Consider the following 18,212-nt stretch of genomic DNA (forward strand, 5'->3'; position numbering starts at 1 on the left):
CAGCTCACCTGGCCTCGTTTTATTCTGCGAGGCAAAAGTATTTTACTAACATAAATTTATGAGCCATCAGAACAACTTGTGAGTTAATTCAGATTCAAACTTTGTTTTATAGATAGTCACAAACTTTGAAACATTCATAAATCCAGTAATATTAGCTTAATCAAGAAAGAGCATTTTATGGCACTGGGTAGGTAGGCATTTAAAAACTGCCTTTCAAAAAAAAACTCTGGACATACTTTTAGAAGCATAAGTCTCATTTTTTAAAAAAATATCAAAAGAAACAAGAATAATTCAAAACACAAAAGCTGGTGCATTGAGTTAATATTTGTGGCCCTCTTCCAATAAATTCATCCTTAAATGTCCTCCAGGTTGAATTGAAGTCTCCTCAAAGTCAAAAGGAACTCAGACTGCAGTTTTGTTTCATGAATGAATAGCTATCTTTTGCCATACATTCATTTTCTCACTCATTCAATAAGCATGATTGAATTGTTGCCAATTATAGGCATCTTACTTTTTCAATTTTGGGGAGTAACAACTTTATTGAGATCAAATCCACATACTATACAATTCCTTTTCTTTCTTTTTTTTTGAGACGGGGTTTCACTGTGTTAGCCAGGATGGTCTTGATCTCCTGACCTTGTGATTTGCCCGCCTTGGCCTCCCAAAGTGCTGGGATTACAAAGTGCAGTGGCATGAGCCACTGCACCCAGCCCCTCTTCTTAAAATGTACAACTCAGCTGGGTGCGGTGGCTCACGCCTATAGTCCTAGCATTTTGGGAGGCTGAGGCGGGTGGATTACTTAAGGTCAGGAGTTTTTAGCCTGACCAACATGGCGAAACCCTGTCTCTACTAAAAATACAAAAATTAGCTGGGCGTGTTGGCACATGCTTGTAATCCCAGCTACTAGGGAGACTGACGCAGGAGAATCGCTTGAACCAGGGAGCCAAAGGTTGTAGTCAGCCAAGATCGTGCCACTGCCTTCCAGACTGGGTGACAGAGAGAGACTCCATCTCAAAAAAAAAAAAAAAAGAAAAAAAAGAAAAAAAATTCAACTCAATGGTTTTATTTATTATTTATTTATTATTTTTTATTTTTTTTTGAGACGGAGTTTCGCTCTTGTTACCCAGGCTGGAGTGCAATGGCGCGATCTCGGCTCACCGCAACCTCCGCCTCCTGGGTTCAGGCAATTCTCCTGCCTCAGCCTCCGGAATAGCTGGGATTACAGGCACGCGCCACCATGCCCAGCAAATTTTTTGCACCTTTAGTAGAGACGGGGTTTCACAATGTTGACCAGGATGGTCTCGATCTCTTGACCTCGTGATCCACCAGCCTCGGCCTCCCAAAGTGCTGGGATTACAGGCTTGAGCCACCGCGCCCGGCCTTACTCAGTGGTTTTAAATATATTCAGTATTGCACAAATATCACCAAAATCAATTTTCATTACCTCAAATGACCTTCTCATTTTAACGTTTTCCCAAAGCAAAATTGTTGGCTTTCCCATATTTTTAGTAAGAGATTAGACTTTTCAGTTACTATTTCTGAGTTACATTATGGTGCCACTTAACTATTAAAGTTTAACCCTCTTAAGGTTGGGCATGGTGGCTCATGCCTGTATAATCCCAGCACTTTGGGAGGCCGAGGTGGGTAGATCACCTGAGGTCAGGAGTTCGAAACTACCCTGACCAACAAGGTGAAACCCCATTTCTAAAAAAAAAAAAAAAAAAGTTTAACCCTCTTAAATGCTACTTCAAATATTTTCTCCCCTCAGACTTGAATTTAATTTTTTATGTGATTAAGGGCAGAGGGCTTTACATAATAACTACATGCATACCTATGAAGGGTGCTTTATCTTTTTTAAATTTTTTATTCTCGGAAATATAATCACATAATAATTACCATTTTAACCATTTTCTTCATTTTCTCACTCGATTTCTCAAAATATTGCCACTCTCCCCACCTCCTGAACCCACTGTCAATTGAGACTGAGCATCTTCTTGCATAGCCAAGCATAGAGCAAAGCGCCGAGGAAAGGAGGGAGGTGAGACTGCAGCTCAGCAGAACCAGAGGCCAGGGCCCGTTCTGCTCTTGAATCCCTGCTGCCCAGCAGAAAGCCTGACATATCTGGTGACCAGGGGAGTGAATATGGTGGTGGATCTCAGCCAGCAAGGTCAGGAAGGACAGCAAGATCCCAGAGAGGGCCAAGTCAAGCCCAGCTGGCGCTCTATCCTCTAGCACTGTTGTGGCACAGCTCCACCTCTACATTTTGAAGTTTCCCCAGATGACTTGAGTTATTGTAAAGCAGGAAAATATTAACGTTGAGTATGTGCTATGGGTGAGGCCTATATTCTTTGTCATTTAACCTTGTCAACACACCTGGTAGGTATAAATACGTCCACATTCATAGGTGAGCCAACAGGCTCAGGGAAGGCTGAGAACTTACCCAATGCCATGGCACACCTCACTGGAGCTGGAATTCAACAGCACATGCCACCTCTTCAGACCTTAGCATTCCATACTCTGCAAATAAACACTGGATCCCTCCCCCTGCACTAGCCCAAACTCAGCAAGCCAATGAAAACACTCTCCCTTCCTCCCTAAAAAACCCAGCTTTCTTTCTATAGATGTGCACATAATATTTGACTTCGGTGTCTGCAGTGCTGCAGAGAGTAAATTGTGCATACTATGCTTTTCCTAGACCAGATTGAAAGCAAAGCGTGCTGAGCTATGAGAAAATCAAGTCCAGGCAAAAGGAGTTAGAATTACTGTGACTTTTACCAGACAATAGCCAGCATCAGTTGAACTCTCTAGAGCCCACCACCTTATTGTTTTATTTATTTATTTTTCTTGAGACAGTCTCTCTGTGCCTCCCAGGCTGGAGTGTAATGGCACCATCTTGGCTCACTGCAACCTCTGCCTTCCAGATTCAAGTGATTTTCTTGCCTCAGCCTCCTGCGTAGCGGAGATTACAGGCACAACACTACCACATCTAATTTTTGTGGAGATGGGGTTTCACCATGTTAGCCAGGCTAGTCTTGAACTCCTGGCCTCAAGTGATCAGCCCACTTTGGCCTCCCAAAGTGTTGGGATTTCAGGTGTCAGCCACAATGCCTGAGCCAACCTCTTGTTTAAAAAAGACTGTTGTTGGCCGGGCATGGTGGCTCATGCCTGTAATCCCAGCACTTTGGGAGGCCGAGGCGGGTAGATCATGAGATCAAGATATCGAGACCATCCTGGCAGACATGGTGCAACCCCGTCTCTACTAAAAATACAAAAAATTAGCTGGGCGTGGTGGTGCACGCTTGTAGTCCCAGCTACTCGGGAGGCTGAGGCAGGAGAATTGCTTGAACCCAGGAGGCAGAGGTTGCAGTGAGCCGAGGTTGTACCACTGCACTCCAGCCTGGCGCCTGGTGACCGAGTGAGACTCTGTCTCAAAAAAAAAAAAAAAAAAAAAAAAAAAGACTGTTGTCAAAGCTGAGTGTTGTGAACAAAGCCTGATGCATAAATATTAATCTGAGTGAACCAAAATAAATCACATTGGCTAAAGTGAGTGTAGACTGAATGGGTTCATAAGCTTTTTTTTTTAACAACCTACGCTCCCTGTCTCTTTTCTTTCATTCTTCCCACATATAACACTGAGGAAGAGCCTTGGTAATTCAAGGCCAGGCCTGCCCCCAGGACTTCTGAGCCCAGCCTACTCCACTACCAGCCTCCTGTCCCCACCCGCCTCTCCACTCTGCATGCTGCTTATCAGTATTCAGTTGGTCCCCACTGCCCTTTCCAGTTTGCACATAATGGCCTAACGGGCCATGGAATTAATTAGTTGGCAGTGACTAATATTAAAAATTTTACCTCACAGTACATCTCACATAGAAATGGTTTTTTTTTTTTTTTTTTGAGACGGAGTTTCCCTCTTGTTACCCAGGCTGGAGTGCAATGGCGCGATCTCGGCTCACCGCAACCTCTGCCTCCTGGGTTCAGGCAATTCTCCTGCCTCAGCCTCCTGAGTAGCTGGGATTACAGGCACGCACCACCATGCCCAGCTAATTTTTTGTATTTTTAGTAGAGACGGGGTTTCACCATGTTGACCAGGATGGTCTCGATCTCTTGACCTCGTGATCCACCCGCCTCAGCCTCCCAAAGTGCTAGGATTACAGGCTTGAGCCACCGCGCCCGGCCTAGAAATGGTTTCTTTATATATTTTTTGAGACAGTCTCACTCTGTCACCCAGGCTGGAGTGCAGTGGCGCAATCTCAGCTCACTGCAACCTCTGTCTCCTGGGTTCAAGTGATTCTTGTACCTCAGCCTCCCAAGTAGCTGAGATTACAGGTGTGCACCACTGTGCCCAGCTAATTTCTGTATTTTTAGTAGAGACAAGGTTTCACCATGTTAGCCAGGCTGGTCTCAAACTCTTGCTCTCAAGTAATCCACCTGCCCTGGCCTCCCAGAGTGCCGGGATTACAGGTGTGAGCCACTGCGCCTGGCCAGAAATGTTTTTTATATATACTACCCTTTGTTGAGTCTCATATGTAATTTAAAAATTTGGGGAAACATTTCTGAAATCAGGAGAGGATAGGACTTACAAAGGGATGGCATCTTGCCAGAGGGTGGTTGTAACATCTGAAGTGGGTTGTTAGTCTAGGTGGCGGGATTGCACCACTGCCGTCTTCATCAACTTGGTCAGAAAAATATTCAATGACAATTTAAGGAAGGAATATAAAGCCTGAAAGTCTCTGTTGACACCTTCTGCTAAGATCAAGGTTTCTGGGAGAACAGAGGGGAATAGTTAGACACTGATGACCAACTCAAAAAACTGGACTTGGTGTGAAGTTTTAGGAACACCAATACCAATGGATTTCACTTATATTATAAAAATGATGTATGCTCTAAAAGCAAAAGCTTTAAATAAGCATAAAATAAGCTGGGTGTGCTGGAGTGCATCTGTAGTCCCAGCTACTAAGGAGGCTGAGGCAGGAGGAGTGCTTGAGCCTAGGAATTCGAGACCAGCCTTGACAACTAGTAAGGCCTTGTCTCTTAGAACAAAACAAAGAAAACCAGACACTAACACAAAATATAACTTTTAGGTGAAGAGAAAGCATTCTACATCATCTAATTGACAGTTTTAAAATAATGGTGCATCTTCTAATCAAAGGAGTCTCAGATTCGGTAAATGCAGCATGTGTGTATGCCAGTACATAGCGTGAAATAGATTTGTTACTGTGGGTTGAAGTCTAAAAGTGTGGGTTGAAGTCCACAAGTGTGAAAGCCCCTGCTCTAGGAACCTTCATTAAAAGAAATAATAAAACCAAAACAAAACCAATGAGCAGACAGTACAATTACTTCTTGCTTCTGTACCACCTTCAGTAATGTCTTCTCTGCTCCCCTCAACTGCCTGAAATTGTCTGCAACCCCAAATCCTCTCTCCAAGCCTCATTTCCTTTTGCTTCTTTTTTTTTTTTTTGAGACGGAGTCTTGTTTTGTTGCCCATGCTGGGGTGCAGTGGCACGATCTCAGCTCACTGCAACCTTCGCCTCTCGGGTTCAAGTGATCCTCCTGCCTTGGCCTCCCGAGTATGGGATTAGAGGCATATGCCACCATACCCGGCTAATCTTTGTATTTTTTTTAGTGGAGTCGGGGTTTCACCATGTTGGCCAGGCTGGTCTCAAACTCTTGACCTCAGATGATCTGCCCACCTTGGCCTCCCAAAGTGCTGGGATTACAGGTGTGAGCCACCACCACTGACCTAATGTGTTAAATTTAAATGAATAAAATAAGAAAATCAGTTCCTCACTTGTACTAGCAATACTTCAAGTGCTCAGTAGCTACACATGGCTAGTGGCTATTTTGCTGGACAGCAGAAAGTACAGAACAATCCCATCCTCATGGCACATTCTGCAGGATGGGACAGAACTCCAGAACATTCCCATCCTCACATCACATTCTATAGGACAGGACAGGGCTGTAGAACATTCCCCTCCTGCAGTCACATTCTACAGGAAGGCATGCAACAACAGAACAGTTCCTTCCTCACATCGCTTTCTACAGGAAGGAGCAGACCTGCAGAACATTCCACAACCACAGCATATCCCACTGGGCTTGCTCCCTCTACACATGAGGTTGCTGCCGCTCATGTTTTACAAGTATCTTTTCACGTTCTGTAGCATGCCTTTTCATTCTTTTTGTGGTGTCTTTGGAGTAAGATGTTTTACAATTGAATCCATCTTTTCCCCTTTGGTTAGTGCTTTTTTTATAAAAAAAATTTTTTTTGAGACAGGGTCTTGCACAGTTGTTCAGGCTGGAGTGCAGTGGTGTCATCATGGTCCACTGCAGCCTCAACCTCCCAGGCTTAAGTGATCCTCCGAGATCAGCCTGCCAAGTAGCTGGGACCACAGTCATGAGCCACCATGCCCTGCTATTTTCAAAAATGTTTTTGTAGAGATAGGGTCTCAGGCTGGGCGCGGTGGCTCACACCTGTAATCCCAGCACTTTGGGAGGTGGAGGCGGGAGGATCACAAGGTCAGGAGTTTGAGACCGGCCTGGCGAATATGGTGAAACCCCATCTCTACTAAAAATACAAGTTAGCTGGGTGTGGTGGTGGGCGCCTGTAGTCTCAGCTACTCGGGAGGCTGGGGCAGAACGGCTTGAACCTGGGAGGCAGGTGATGCAGTGAGCCGAGATCATGCCACTGTATTCCAGCCTGGGCAACAGAGTGAGACTCTGTCTCAGAAAAAACCAAAACCAAAACCAAAACCAAAACCAGGCATGGTGGTTTCGCCATGCTGGCCAGGCTGGTCTCGAACTCCTGACCTTGGGTGATCTGCCTGCCTTGGCTTCCCAAAGTGTTGGGATTACAGGCGTGAGCCACTGCACCTGGCCAAGAAAATTGTTTTCAGTTCACTTTACTTTAAATGAATCCTTTATCTGGAACTGCTTTATCTGGAATCTCATAGTTTGAGTTTATTAAACAACCCAGCTCTTGTGCACCTTGGAGATTTTGTAGTGGGATTTCAAAGGAAGTGGGAAGTAGGATCTCATCAAATGACTCTAGATGGTGAAATATATGTTGTCTCCAGTCAGCAACTATCAATCTTGGATGTACAAACAGCATTAAATGCCATCAATAATCCAAGTGAATACTAAGGGGAATCATGATTCAAAGTAAGCTAAACAGAACCGAAGAACAGGTAAAAATGTACCTTCATTGGAGATAGTGTGGCCTAGGTAACCGACACGTTATTGCCCTGATGAGAGGTGAGAGGCACACCGTCCCAGGACAGAATACTCACCTGCCTGTCCTTAGAGTTGAAATGAGATGCCGACACTTTTTTTTTTTTTTTGAAACTAAATACATTTTAATAGAAAACAAAATACAAAATAACTCTTTTCAGAAAACAGAAATATTTAATCCTTTTTCCACAAATTAGAACTTGCTTTATCCTCAGAGCATAGTTTGATATGCGTGCGCACATACTTACGTTTCACAAAGTGTTCGTGAGACTGGCGCTGCAGTGCAGGATGTGGGAGCAGTTCATTGCAGGAGGAAACGACGTGGAAAAAGCCACACCTCTGAATGGTCATTCAGAAATTCAAGAGTTTTCTAATTCTATCTTGTTACTTATTACTTCAAATTATTCTTTTGTCATAATCTTTCTTTTGACGGGAGAGAATTATTAAGAGAAGTACAGCCATGGAAAGAATTTTTCTTTCCCACCATCACTGCAGGAGCCCAAAATGTTCTCAGTCAAACCCACCCACCCACTTCCAGAAACATGTCAACCAGGGTGACCAATCTGTCACCTGAAATTTCCCTTTCTCCCAGTACACTGTGCTACCAAATTCTCTGAATTCCCTGAACCTCAAAATTCCAAGTATCAAAGCCAGTGCCAGGAGTCAAACCTGAAAGATAAAAGCAGAGAAGTTTCCCTCTGCCAGTGCTAGGTTTCCTCTTCTCAATAATAATAATAATTATAATTATAATAACAATAATTAAAAAAATCCTGGTTCTCTGTAATTAAGGAAAAGGAAAGACTATTTGCCAGGATCATCCCCTCCCCTTTCCTTGTTCCCGACCCACATCCCTCCGCCAACAAAGCCTTTCCTCCCACCCAAGGGCTGGACCACGCATGACCCCTGTGGCGCCACTTCTTCTGAGGGTGCTCTGCAGCCGCCCTCTAACCAAACCCAGCCCCGGTCAGATGGGGAAAAGGAGACAGAGACAGGAAGGTGCTTGCATGCGTGAGGTCATGGCAGGGTCTCCGTGAGAACCTGTGAGTGACCTCCAGGGCATCCTAATTCTTGATCACTCATCATTGCCTGGCTTCTGTCCCCCTCCCCAACCCTGGCCTGCGATAGTGGGGTGCTGAGTGAAGGCGGACCTGCCCGGAATGAGGGCCCAGGAAAGAGGGGAGAAGGGGGCTCTTTCACAGTCAGTCAGTGATTCAATCTCAGCTCATCAAAGGACTGCAACTGGAGGCTTTCCACCGCTACCCCAGTCCGTTCCAAAGATAAAAAATTAATGTTCCTGATTTTCTTGTGTAATTCCAGTCACTAGAAGAAGGTTACAGGCCATGAACTGCACACTCAGGACGTTGCTCATCTGCCCGGTGTACACGCCCACGAGCTCACTGGAGGAGCCGTCGGCAGGTGCACTGCAGTAAGTATTCCTGATGTCCCAGACGCGCACCGAGTTGTCCATGGAGGCAGAGGCAATCAAGCCGCTGTCTGGACTGAAGGTGAGGCTGGTGATATTGTCTGTGTGGCCTCTCAGCTCTTTATAAAGGGTCCCAGAGGCCAAGTCCCACAGCTTCAACCGCTGGTCCTCGCCAGCAGATGCCAAGTACTTACCGTTGGGAGAAAAGGCGAGAGAAAGCACGGGGCCACGGTGGCCTGTGAAAAGCCTCACCGAGTTCCCCTGCTGAGCGCTCCACAGCCGGACGGTCTTGTCGGTTGAGCCCGTAGCTAAGTAGTTTGAATTAGGGTGGAATTTGACACAGTCCACATCTGCCAGGTGTCCTGCATATATTCTCAGCGGGTACGTCCGATCAAATGACCACAGCCTGGCGGTGCGGTCGTGGGACCCGCTGGCGAAGTACAGGCTATATGGACTGATGTCCAGATCCCACACGGGATAGGCATGTCCTTGGTACAACACAGTGTTGGTGAAACTCCCCAGATCCCAGTATCTGATGGACATGTCTTCAGAACAAGAGAGCAACCCTGAGCTGTCCGCGAGGAACCTCGTGCTGTACACTGGTCCACAGTGTCCCCGCAGTATCTTCATCTCTGTGCCTGCATTATCATCCTCATCATCCTGGGAACATCAGGGTGGGGTGGGAAAAGAAACACAAGAAAAAAATGTTCAGTGATCTGACAAGGAAAACAAATCCAGGAGGAAAAAAAGTGGAAAATGGAGACTGCTAGGGAAGTAGCATCTATCCAGCAAATGACATTGGCTTTGCCCTTCAACACTACCCCAGGAAGATAACTCATAACTGAATATGAAGTCTCTTACAACTTACAAATTGCTCTCCTTAAATTCACCTTGCAGCTCAGACTACAGCAGATTAAAAGATGCAGAAATGCAAGGCCATTACAAAGTAATGACTGTGGACCTTACCCTTCAGTTGAGGATAGCTTATATGGTTAATTCCGATGCAAGCCATTTGAAAAGTTACTTTTCAATTTGTGTGAGGCTCTCAGATTCTTCTGTTCTATAGGCATTCCCTTCATCCATCAGTTTTAGCTGCTTTATAAGCCATACTTCCCTGTTTTTACTTCATTTAACTGACAACAATATTTTTGTCAAGTCCTGACACGTTCCTTGCTCCCATGATGGGGGTTAATGATGGAGGCAGCAACACATAAAGGCAGATGTGGTATCATTTCAAGATGGACACACAACTACTGGTTCAGGTATGGTGGCTCACCCTATGGTCCCAACACTTTGGGAAGCCAAAGCAGGAGAATCACTGGAGCCCAGGAGTTGGAGACCAGCCTGGGCAACATAGGGAGATTCTTTATTTAAAAAATTGAAAAAATCAGCTGGGCATGGTGGCGCATGCCTGTGGTCCCAGACACTTGGGAGGCTAAGGTAGGAGGGTCACTTGAACCTGGGAAGTTGAGGCTCCAGTGAACTGTGATGGCACCACTGCACTTCAGCCTGGGGGACAGAGCGAGACCCTGTGTCAAAAAAACAAAAAAACCACAAAACAAAAAAACCCCAAACAAAAACAAACACAAACAAACAAAACCCAGAATTATCAGAGGAGTTTAGCCAAAACAGAACCTGGATGTTTAAGAATTAACAGTAAACTAGAAAGGTACAGTTACTAGTAAATCACGTAGTCCCCCTGCCTGGTGACCAGCTACAAACTCACAAACTGCTTGGTGCCTCAAAATAAATAAGAATGAAGTTTTTAAAGTGACTTTCTGGAGGATCTCAAAAAACATTTCCCCCAAAGTAACAAAACAAGGCATGGATTCAGAAGTGCTTTAAGCAAAGCCAAGTGATTCATGTGATTCTTTGAAATAATTTCCTGTGTGTCAGGACAGAAAAGACAGCAAACTAATGATACTCAAAGAGTCCCCTTTCCCGGTCCCCTCCCCACAAGTATACCATCTGTTTTCAAAATTCATTTCCCTTTATTCTCTCACAGATAAACTCCTCAAAACTATAGCTGTCTCTGTCCCAGAATTCATCAATTAAAATGAGTTTCATTTAAACACTAGAATAAAGGAGCATGATGAAGATTCCTGAACCAGTCAGCTTTGCTGGTTCATTGCAGCAGCCTTAGGTTCTTGTGTAACAAAAGGGCACCCTTTTTTTTCTTACTTGAAAATGATTAATTTCAAAATAAAATGAATGCTTCCAATGTGTACATATTTAAGGAAGAGTTGAGATAATAAACACTTATGTTGATGAATATTCAAAATGGCCATTCCAAACAATCAACATTAAAAATACATAAGTATTTGGGAGCTTAAGTTTCTACTGAGTGCTACCAAGAACATTAATAATTTTCCTTTCCAAAGAAGTTACAGCAACACTTTAAAATTTCAAGGATGACTCACTGCTTTACACCAGAAAGTTTATATAAGGACTATGGGAACAAAAATGACACCAGATGAATTAAACAAAGATCTTCTGAAAGTTAACTGTGAAAGGACATGTTATTATCTCTGAGGTATAAGTGATCTTCATTTGGAACAGGAAGCTACGGGAGTGGCCTTTACCTCCTCAGTGGTGAAGGTATCACAGTTGCAGTCAGAGAGGTACATGACCTGGGAGTGCAGCTGGCACCCCCCAGGGATCTTGATCATTGTCCCGGGCTGGTGGAAACGTGCCTGGCTGACTCTGTAGACCAAGGAATGGAGAAACCAGAACATTCCTGCTGGCTATCACTGTCAGCCCTCTGCCAGGACCACAGCTTAAAATAACCCAGCCACATTCTCTGTGTGGCTCAACCAGTCCCACATGGGCCTCAGCGCAGTCAAGCAGCTGATTCAGGAGGGCTTAGCCCCATGGGTTCTCTATTCTCTCTCCTGCCAACAGGATAATACCATACCCTACAATTTAGCCTGAATACCCCACAGTAATTGGGTATCCATCCCAAATAGAAATGTTTGATTTGTAAAGCATATTCATGTAATAATCAATCTTATTATGTACATTATGAAACATAAATGAAATAGAAGTTTAAAGAGTAAGGAAAGGCCGGGCGTGGTGGCTCAAGCCTGTAATCCCATCACTTTGGGAGGCCGAGGTGGGTGGATCACGAGGTCAAGAGATCGAGACCATCCTGGTCAACATGGTGAAACCCCGTCTCTACTAAAAATACAAAAAATTAGCTGGGCATGGTGGCGCGTGCCTGTAATCCCAGCTACTCAGGAGGCTGAGGCAGAACTGCCTGAACCCAGGAGGCAGAGGTTTCGGTGAGCCGAGATTGTGCCATTGCACTCCAGCCTGGGTAACAAGAGGGAAACTCCGTCTCAAAAAAAAAAAAAAAAAAAAAAAAGTAAGAAAAATAAACATAAACAAAGAGATCAAGTATCATCTCGTGCACCTTTGTGCTGTAGTTTGCTGCCCCTACTCTGGACTATGGGGGCCCTAAAACCTCAGATTTCTTATAGCTGTCTGCTCCTAGACTGGACTGGGAGGCTCCAAGTACCTCGGAGCTCACACTCACATTTCCCCCAAACCAGGGGTCCTTTCTTGGGGTCTGAAATTTAGCCTCCATCTATTCTCTAATTAGCTGTTAGTGGAACAGGAAGACATTCAATTTGGCTGGACTTGTGAAGTTAGACTATCTGGGTTAGACTTGGAAGCAAGTGAATCACTGTTATCTATGTGAGAGATGATGGCAGCCTGAACTAGAACAGAAAAGTTGGGTACTGGCTAGCATGAATCGACATGTGCTATTTGTGTGAAATACACATCATATTTCTAAAAATTAGGACCGAAAGAGATGTATATAACAGACTTCATGAATAATTTTTTATATTGCTTACATGCCGAAATGGTAATTTGTTCAGATTAGTTTGAATGAAACACATCATTAAAATTAATTTTAACAATTTTTTAACCTTTTTAGATGCAGCTACTAGAAAAATTTAAATTACTTAATGGCTCACATTATATTCCTATTGGATAGCCTTAATCCAGATGAAAATTTTATACATCGTTTATAGAATTGAGTATTGCTAATTTTGTCTTCTTTACTTTTCAAACCTAAGGAAGAACAGATTGGCGGGAAAACCACCAGACATATGACATATAAATGAAATTGCACACAGCTGTTTTATTGAGTTAAGGGGGAGGGTGCTGGTAGTGATGAAGGTAGCTGCATACACACAGCTGAAAAGAAAGAAGAGCAAATCCTTGGTTTGGTATCTCTGTGGTTTTGTCACATTACTCAAATATTAAAAATACATAGGTATCAATCAATGGGGGTAAAAGTTGGATATCATTTCTACCTCCATTTCATACAGAACAAAAGATGGAGAATGAAGGTGTCACTCTTCACCTCAGTGTCTGAAACAGAAGGAGGGCTGCTCATGCCGAGGTGAAAAGCAAGGGACTGCTATGCCACTTAACACCTTTCCAGAGGTTAACCTAGATGATCTCCAAGTGGGCAACAATAGAAGCTACAGGACAGTGCTGTGAATTCAGTTTTATTTGGCATAATTAACATAGGAAATTTTATGCTTACATAGAAGATTTTGGTTATTGTTTTTCTGTTTTTTCTTAAACTGAGATATAATTACATACTATGTAATTAATTCTTTCAAAGTGTACAATTCAATGACTTTTTAGTACATTTACAGAGTTGTGCAATGATCACCACTATCTAATATAGAGCATTTTCATTACCTCACAAAGAAATACCACGCCCATTGTCGGTCACTCTCATTCTCCTTGCCCAGCCCCTTGCAACCACTCCTCTCCTGTCTGTCTCTATGGATGTGCTTATCTGGATATTTCCTACAAAAAGAATAACAGCCGGGCGCGGTGGCTCACGCCTGTAATCCCAGCACTTTGGGAGGCTGAGGCGGGTGGATCACGAGGTCAAGAGATCGAGACCATCCTGGTCAACATGGTGAAACCCCGTCTCTACTAAAAATACAAAAAATTAGCCGGGCATGGTGGTGCGTGCCTGTAATCCCAGCTACTCTGGAGGCTGAGGCAGGAGAATCGCCTGAACCCAGGAGGCGGAGGTGCTTCCTCTCCCTCTCCCCTACAGTCACCTAATAACTGAGCTCTTCTTAGTCCACATCTTCTTTTCCACTGCCACTACCCTAGTTTGGCTGCCGTAATTGCTTGTATAAGACAGTGTCACTGCATCACTTCCTGTCTTAGTCCCTCTCCTAAATCCAGCCATACTTAATTTCTTTCAGTTCCTGGAATTCCTCATGCTGTTCCTCACTTCTGAGTCTTCGGATACACTTCTGATGTCCAGAAATATACATAGGACAAGTCACAGAGCTAGTTTTCAGTAGTGGCCAGAGTCTTAAAATGTTTTATTTTGGTCTACTAAGATGTCATAATGCTATCTTCCTTAATATTAATTTTTAATACCCAGAATAATCTCTAAACTCTGTATCATCAAAGCTAATAAGGTCAGTATAAATACATTTTTTTTTTGTAGTTACAGAAAATTAAGAGCAAATGCAGGCAGTATTTCTCAGTTTTATCAGAAGAACTCCCAAAAAGAAAAGAAAAGTCTGAAAATTCAAATACAAATGTAATAAAAAATATTTTCGAGAATACTATAAAATTCTAGAAATTAAAGCTTCTACGTGGGAATCTAGACTCTTTACTCATCATAAGGAAATCCTTCAATTATACTGTCTCAGTTGCAAGAATAAAAAATTCAAAGGCTATCCTAATTGGAAGCAGACTCAGAAAACAAGAACAGGAAAACAATGGCTTAATTTAGTGCACCAAATATTTTTGATATCCTTATCATTAACTGTAATTTAGTTAGAGTGATTTTTTTTTGCTCCTTAATTTTTCAACACTGTAAAAAACTTTGCATCCAAAGTAACATGAGGCAGAACTACCTGAATTACAGTGGTGATAAGACAAAAATATTTTGGCCCACAGCTTTTGCAGGAACACTCTGAAGACAAGTTAACTCTGAAGTTTAATTTCTGTCTTCCTTGGCCCACATTTTTTTCTAAGGTAGTGATTTTTGGTGACCTGAAACCCAAGCTGTGCCTGCCCTTTTCAGTGACTGTCCTAAATGGTTACAAACGAAACTAGAGGGAAAACTGACTGACGGGGGGAGCTGGCAACTCTACTTCCTGTGTTACTTCTGAAGTGGGGTCTGGGAGTACCCTGGGGTACATCAAGCCACAGAATATGCACTAGCCTCAGAAAGCTAATACCATCCAGTGCAGCGAGGGTGCAGGGATGCCAGTGTTCACACTACTGCTGCTGAGACTGATATGGCACAACCTTCTGTGGGTAAAGTGATATTCATTACAGTTTACAATGCAGGCCCTTCAACTTAGTAATCCGACTTCTGATTATTTATACCTGAGCAAATGTGCACACATGTAAGTGCATATTTACTGCAAATCTCAGCTAAAGAAAACATTAGCTAAGGGTCTTTCATTAGGCTCAGTGTTGTTATCCACATTTCATACAGTATAAATACTGACCATTCACTAATAATGTTAATGTTGCTAAAAATTGTTTTTATGTCTTAGGTTAGGCATGTGCAGGAATTCAACGGCTACAGGTTACATGACATTAGTCTGGCTTTAGCTGTATGATGAGGAAAACTAGGAAGTCCATTCCAAGATATATCGTGTTTGGTAAGGACATTCTAAGCAAATTAGGAAAGCAGGTGCAGAGAAGAATAAAATGGTATTCATACCTCCTCCTCCAGAATATCACAAGCCAAATGGATGCGGGACACGTCTACTTGATGGGGCTCTGATTTTAACTTCTTGGATCGTAAACTCCAAAGTTTTATACAGGAGTTATCAAACCCAGCGGCAAGTAGTTTGCTATCAGGGGAGATTTCTGCAGTGTTCAACAGCTGCTCTGTGTTATAGAAGGCATAGAAGCAGATGGTAGTGAGGGAGGGAGGCCCATCTTTGACGCGCTTAATGCTCTCCTGTAAGACTTCCAGGGCAGCCTCGTTCTGTAGAATAGGGCTGGGCATGTCAGGGGGCTCCAAGCCGTTGTTCTCACTGCGGGAGGAGCTGCCACTGGCATACAGCTGGTAGTCTGTTCTCTTGGCAGGCTGCACGTCAAGATGAATATGTAAGGTGAGGACTTTGCACAGGGCAGTATTGTTGTCACTTTGGAGGTAGCGGATAAGGTAGTTGTAGCTGTCTTCTTGGAGACGGACCACGTACTTGTTATCTAGGAATGCTCGAAGCTTGAAGTTAGACAGGATGTCCTGGATGGTTTGAGTGGTCTGTAGCTGCTCAATGACATCCTTCTGGCTAGCGTTCTGCAGAAACATTCCATGGAAGCGACTGTAAAAACTTTCCACTGTGCTCTTCTGACTGTTCTGGACCAGGTTGAGATGGAGGTAGACAAAGAGAGGATAGAGGAGAGGCATCACTTCGTGGCTATGCTGGGAATCAGAATCTATAATGAAAGAAAATGAGGCCTTTATAATCAGCATCATCTTACAGAATAATGTGATTCCTCCTGAGAGACCCACTGGCACGTAACACTCTCTTGCCAGGACCCCATTTTTTAAGATTACTGATTGAACTATAAGCCCAACACAGGATTCTGGAATTCCAAAGGCCTTTTGATTGAGTAAAGAAGAGCATGAACTCCAAAGTCTAGCAAATCAGGCCTTGAAGCTGGGCATAACCCAGGAACTTAATACCCAGAGTGATTAAGTGGCTTGCCAGAGTTCACAACAGTATAGTGGCTTATACCCAGGTCTTCAAGGTTTAGTATTTTTTTCCCAATACATTAGTGTTTCTTCAAATTGAGGACCTCCGATATCTGAGGGTACTTAGACATATTCTTGGAAGACTCAGTTCTTCACAATTTTTTAAAACTTGATGATAATGTAAAAAATAATTAACACAAATATATTCAGAATTAGCTGGATGTCGGCTTAACAAGTAAGTATTGACAAGTGATTTCAGTGCTCTAGAATTTGTGTTTTGTGATTACATTTGGCATCCATCATCTGAAGTAAAATCAAAGTACTTATTTTAGTGGGTTCATTATTATGCCTGGCTACACAGGCTGGCGTGTCCTATGTTAACATGACAGCCTTCATCCACAATTGTCTCGTCAGTGCATTCACTCTGATTTTGTTGGTTCACAACTTAAATTTCTCTTTTGCAGTGATACTTTACAAATAAGAAATATTTATGTCATTAAGACTAAACTACTTACTAATTTGAGACTTTAGCACCATTAAACTGTAAGACAAGAGAATGTTATTTAAAAGGTGTACAGCTTGAAGTCATGGCTAATGATAAAAGAATAGAGGTCTATTTGACACCTAAATAAGTGCTCAAGGCATGCTGCGAGAGAGCAAAGGTTTCGACATGATTCATACACAGTGGGGAGAAAGCAGGGCCAAGTGCAGGGCAGAAGCCCCCCGGGGGGGCTGAGCTGAGCCAAGCCCGCGTCACAGTCACCGGTGGTATCCAGATGCCTGTTTGCAGTAGCAAGTTAGTTCCAGCAAAATCCATCCGTTATATTCACTCAGTGTTATTTTCAACTTCACTGCTTTTGGGTTTTGCTTCTCCCTTATCCGTAATAAGTCTGGGTTTCGGGCCGGGCGCGGTGGCTCAAGCCTGTAATCCCAGCACTTTGGGAGGCCGAGGCGGGTGGATCACGAGGTCAAGAGCGAGACCATCCTGGTCAACGTGGTGAAACCCCGTCTCTACTAAAAATACAAAAAATTAGCTGGGCGTGGTGGCGCGTGCCTGTAATCCCAGCTACTCAGGAGGCTGAGGCAGGAGAATTGCCTGAACCCAGGAGGCGGAGGTTGCAGTGAGCCGAGATCGCGCCATTGCACTCCAGCCTGGGTAACAAGAGCGAAACTCCGTCTCAAAAAAAAAAAAAAGTCTGGGTTTCATAAAGAAATATAATAAGCATAAACATTTTATATCTAGTATAAGGTTTGTACATATTTAAATAAATTAAAATAAAAATGTTTAAAGCCAGCACTTATGTTCTGGAACCTCTTTTTCATGAAAAAGCATTATTAATATAGGGTTTAAGACTGAGGAACACTGCATCAGAGAATCCTGCTCCCTAATTTGATGATAAAAGATATCTGCATATGATCTCTGCTTAATATCCTATTTTACTTTATCACAAGGTAAATCAATCTGTATAATATTCCTAATATGCATTTCAGAATAAATGTATCCTTACTCAAATACATTATTTAGAAGATGAAAAATTACAATAATTCCACTAAACTGGAAGTTAAGATAGCCACACAGCCCCTTTCTTCTCACATCTCTGAATCAACAGGCAAGGAAGGGAATTACAGTGTTGGCTGGGGTGACTGATCCTGACCAAGAGGAACTGGAACTACTAGACAATGGGGGTAAGGAGGAGTATGTCTGGCTTAAGAAGATCCCTTAGGACATCTCTGTACCCTGCCCCATGATTACAGTCAATGAAAATGACAACACTCCATACAGGACTACCAATGGCCCACACCCCTGAAGAATGAAGGTTTGGGTCACCCCACCAGGTAAAGAACCACGTC

The 18,212-nt window shown here is 43.3% G+C and overlaps 1 protein-coding gene across 5 annotated transcripts in view; it reads right to left on the reverse strand.

The window, feature by feature from the left end:
- Positions 1 to 7,825: 7,825 nt before the first annotated feature.
- Positions 7,826 to 18,212, reverse strand: part of TAF5L (TATA-box binding protein associated factor 5 like) — a 31,534-nt gene continuing 21,147 nt past the window's right edge. For all 5 annotated transcript variants that reach the window (XM_039464315.2, XM_039464316.2, XM_003940764.4 and 2 more), the window contains 2 exons: positions 15,378 to 16,102; positions 7,826 to 9,307 (listed from right to left, as the gene is read on the reverse strand). In XM_039464315.2, coding sequence (XP_039320249.1) covers positions 8,510 to 9,307; positions 15,378 to 16,102 — 1,523 coding nt within the window. In that variant the 3' untranslated portion in view covers positions 7,826 to 8,509. The remainder of the gene's footprint in view (positions 9,308 to 15,377; positions 16,103 to 18,212) is intronic.

The sequence above is a fragment of the Saimiri boliviensis genome, chromosome 14 (assembly GCF_048565385.1).
Source record: "Saimiri boliviensis isolate mSaiBol1 chromosome 14, mSaiBol1.pri, whole genome shotgun sequence".
NCBI lineage: Eukaryota > Metazoa > Chordata > Mammalia > Primates > Cebidae > Saimiri > Saimiri boliviensis.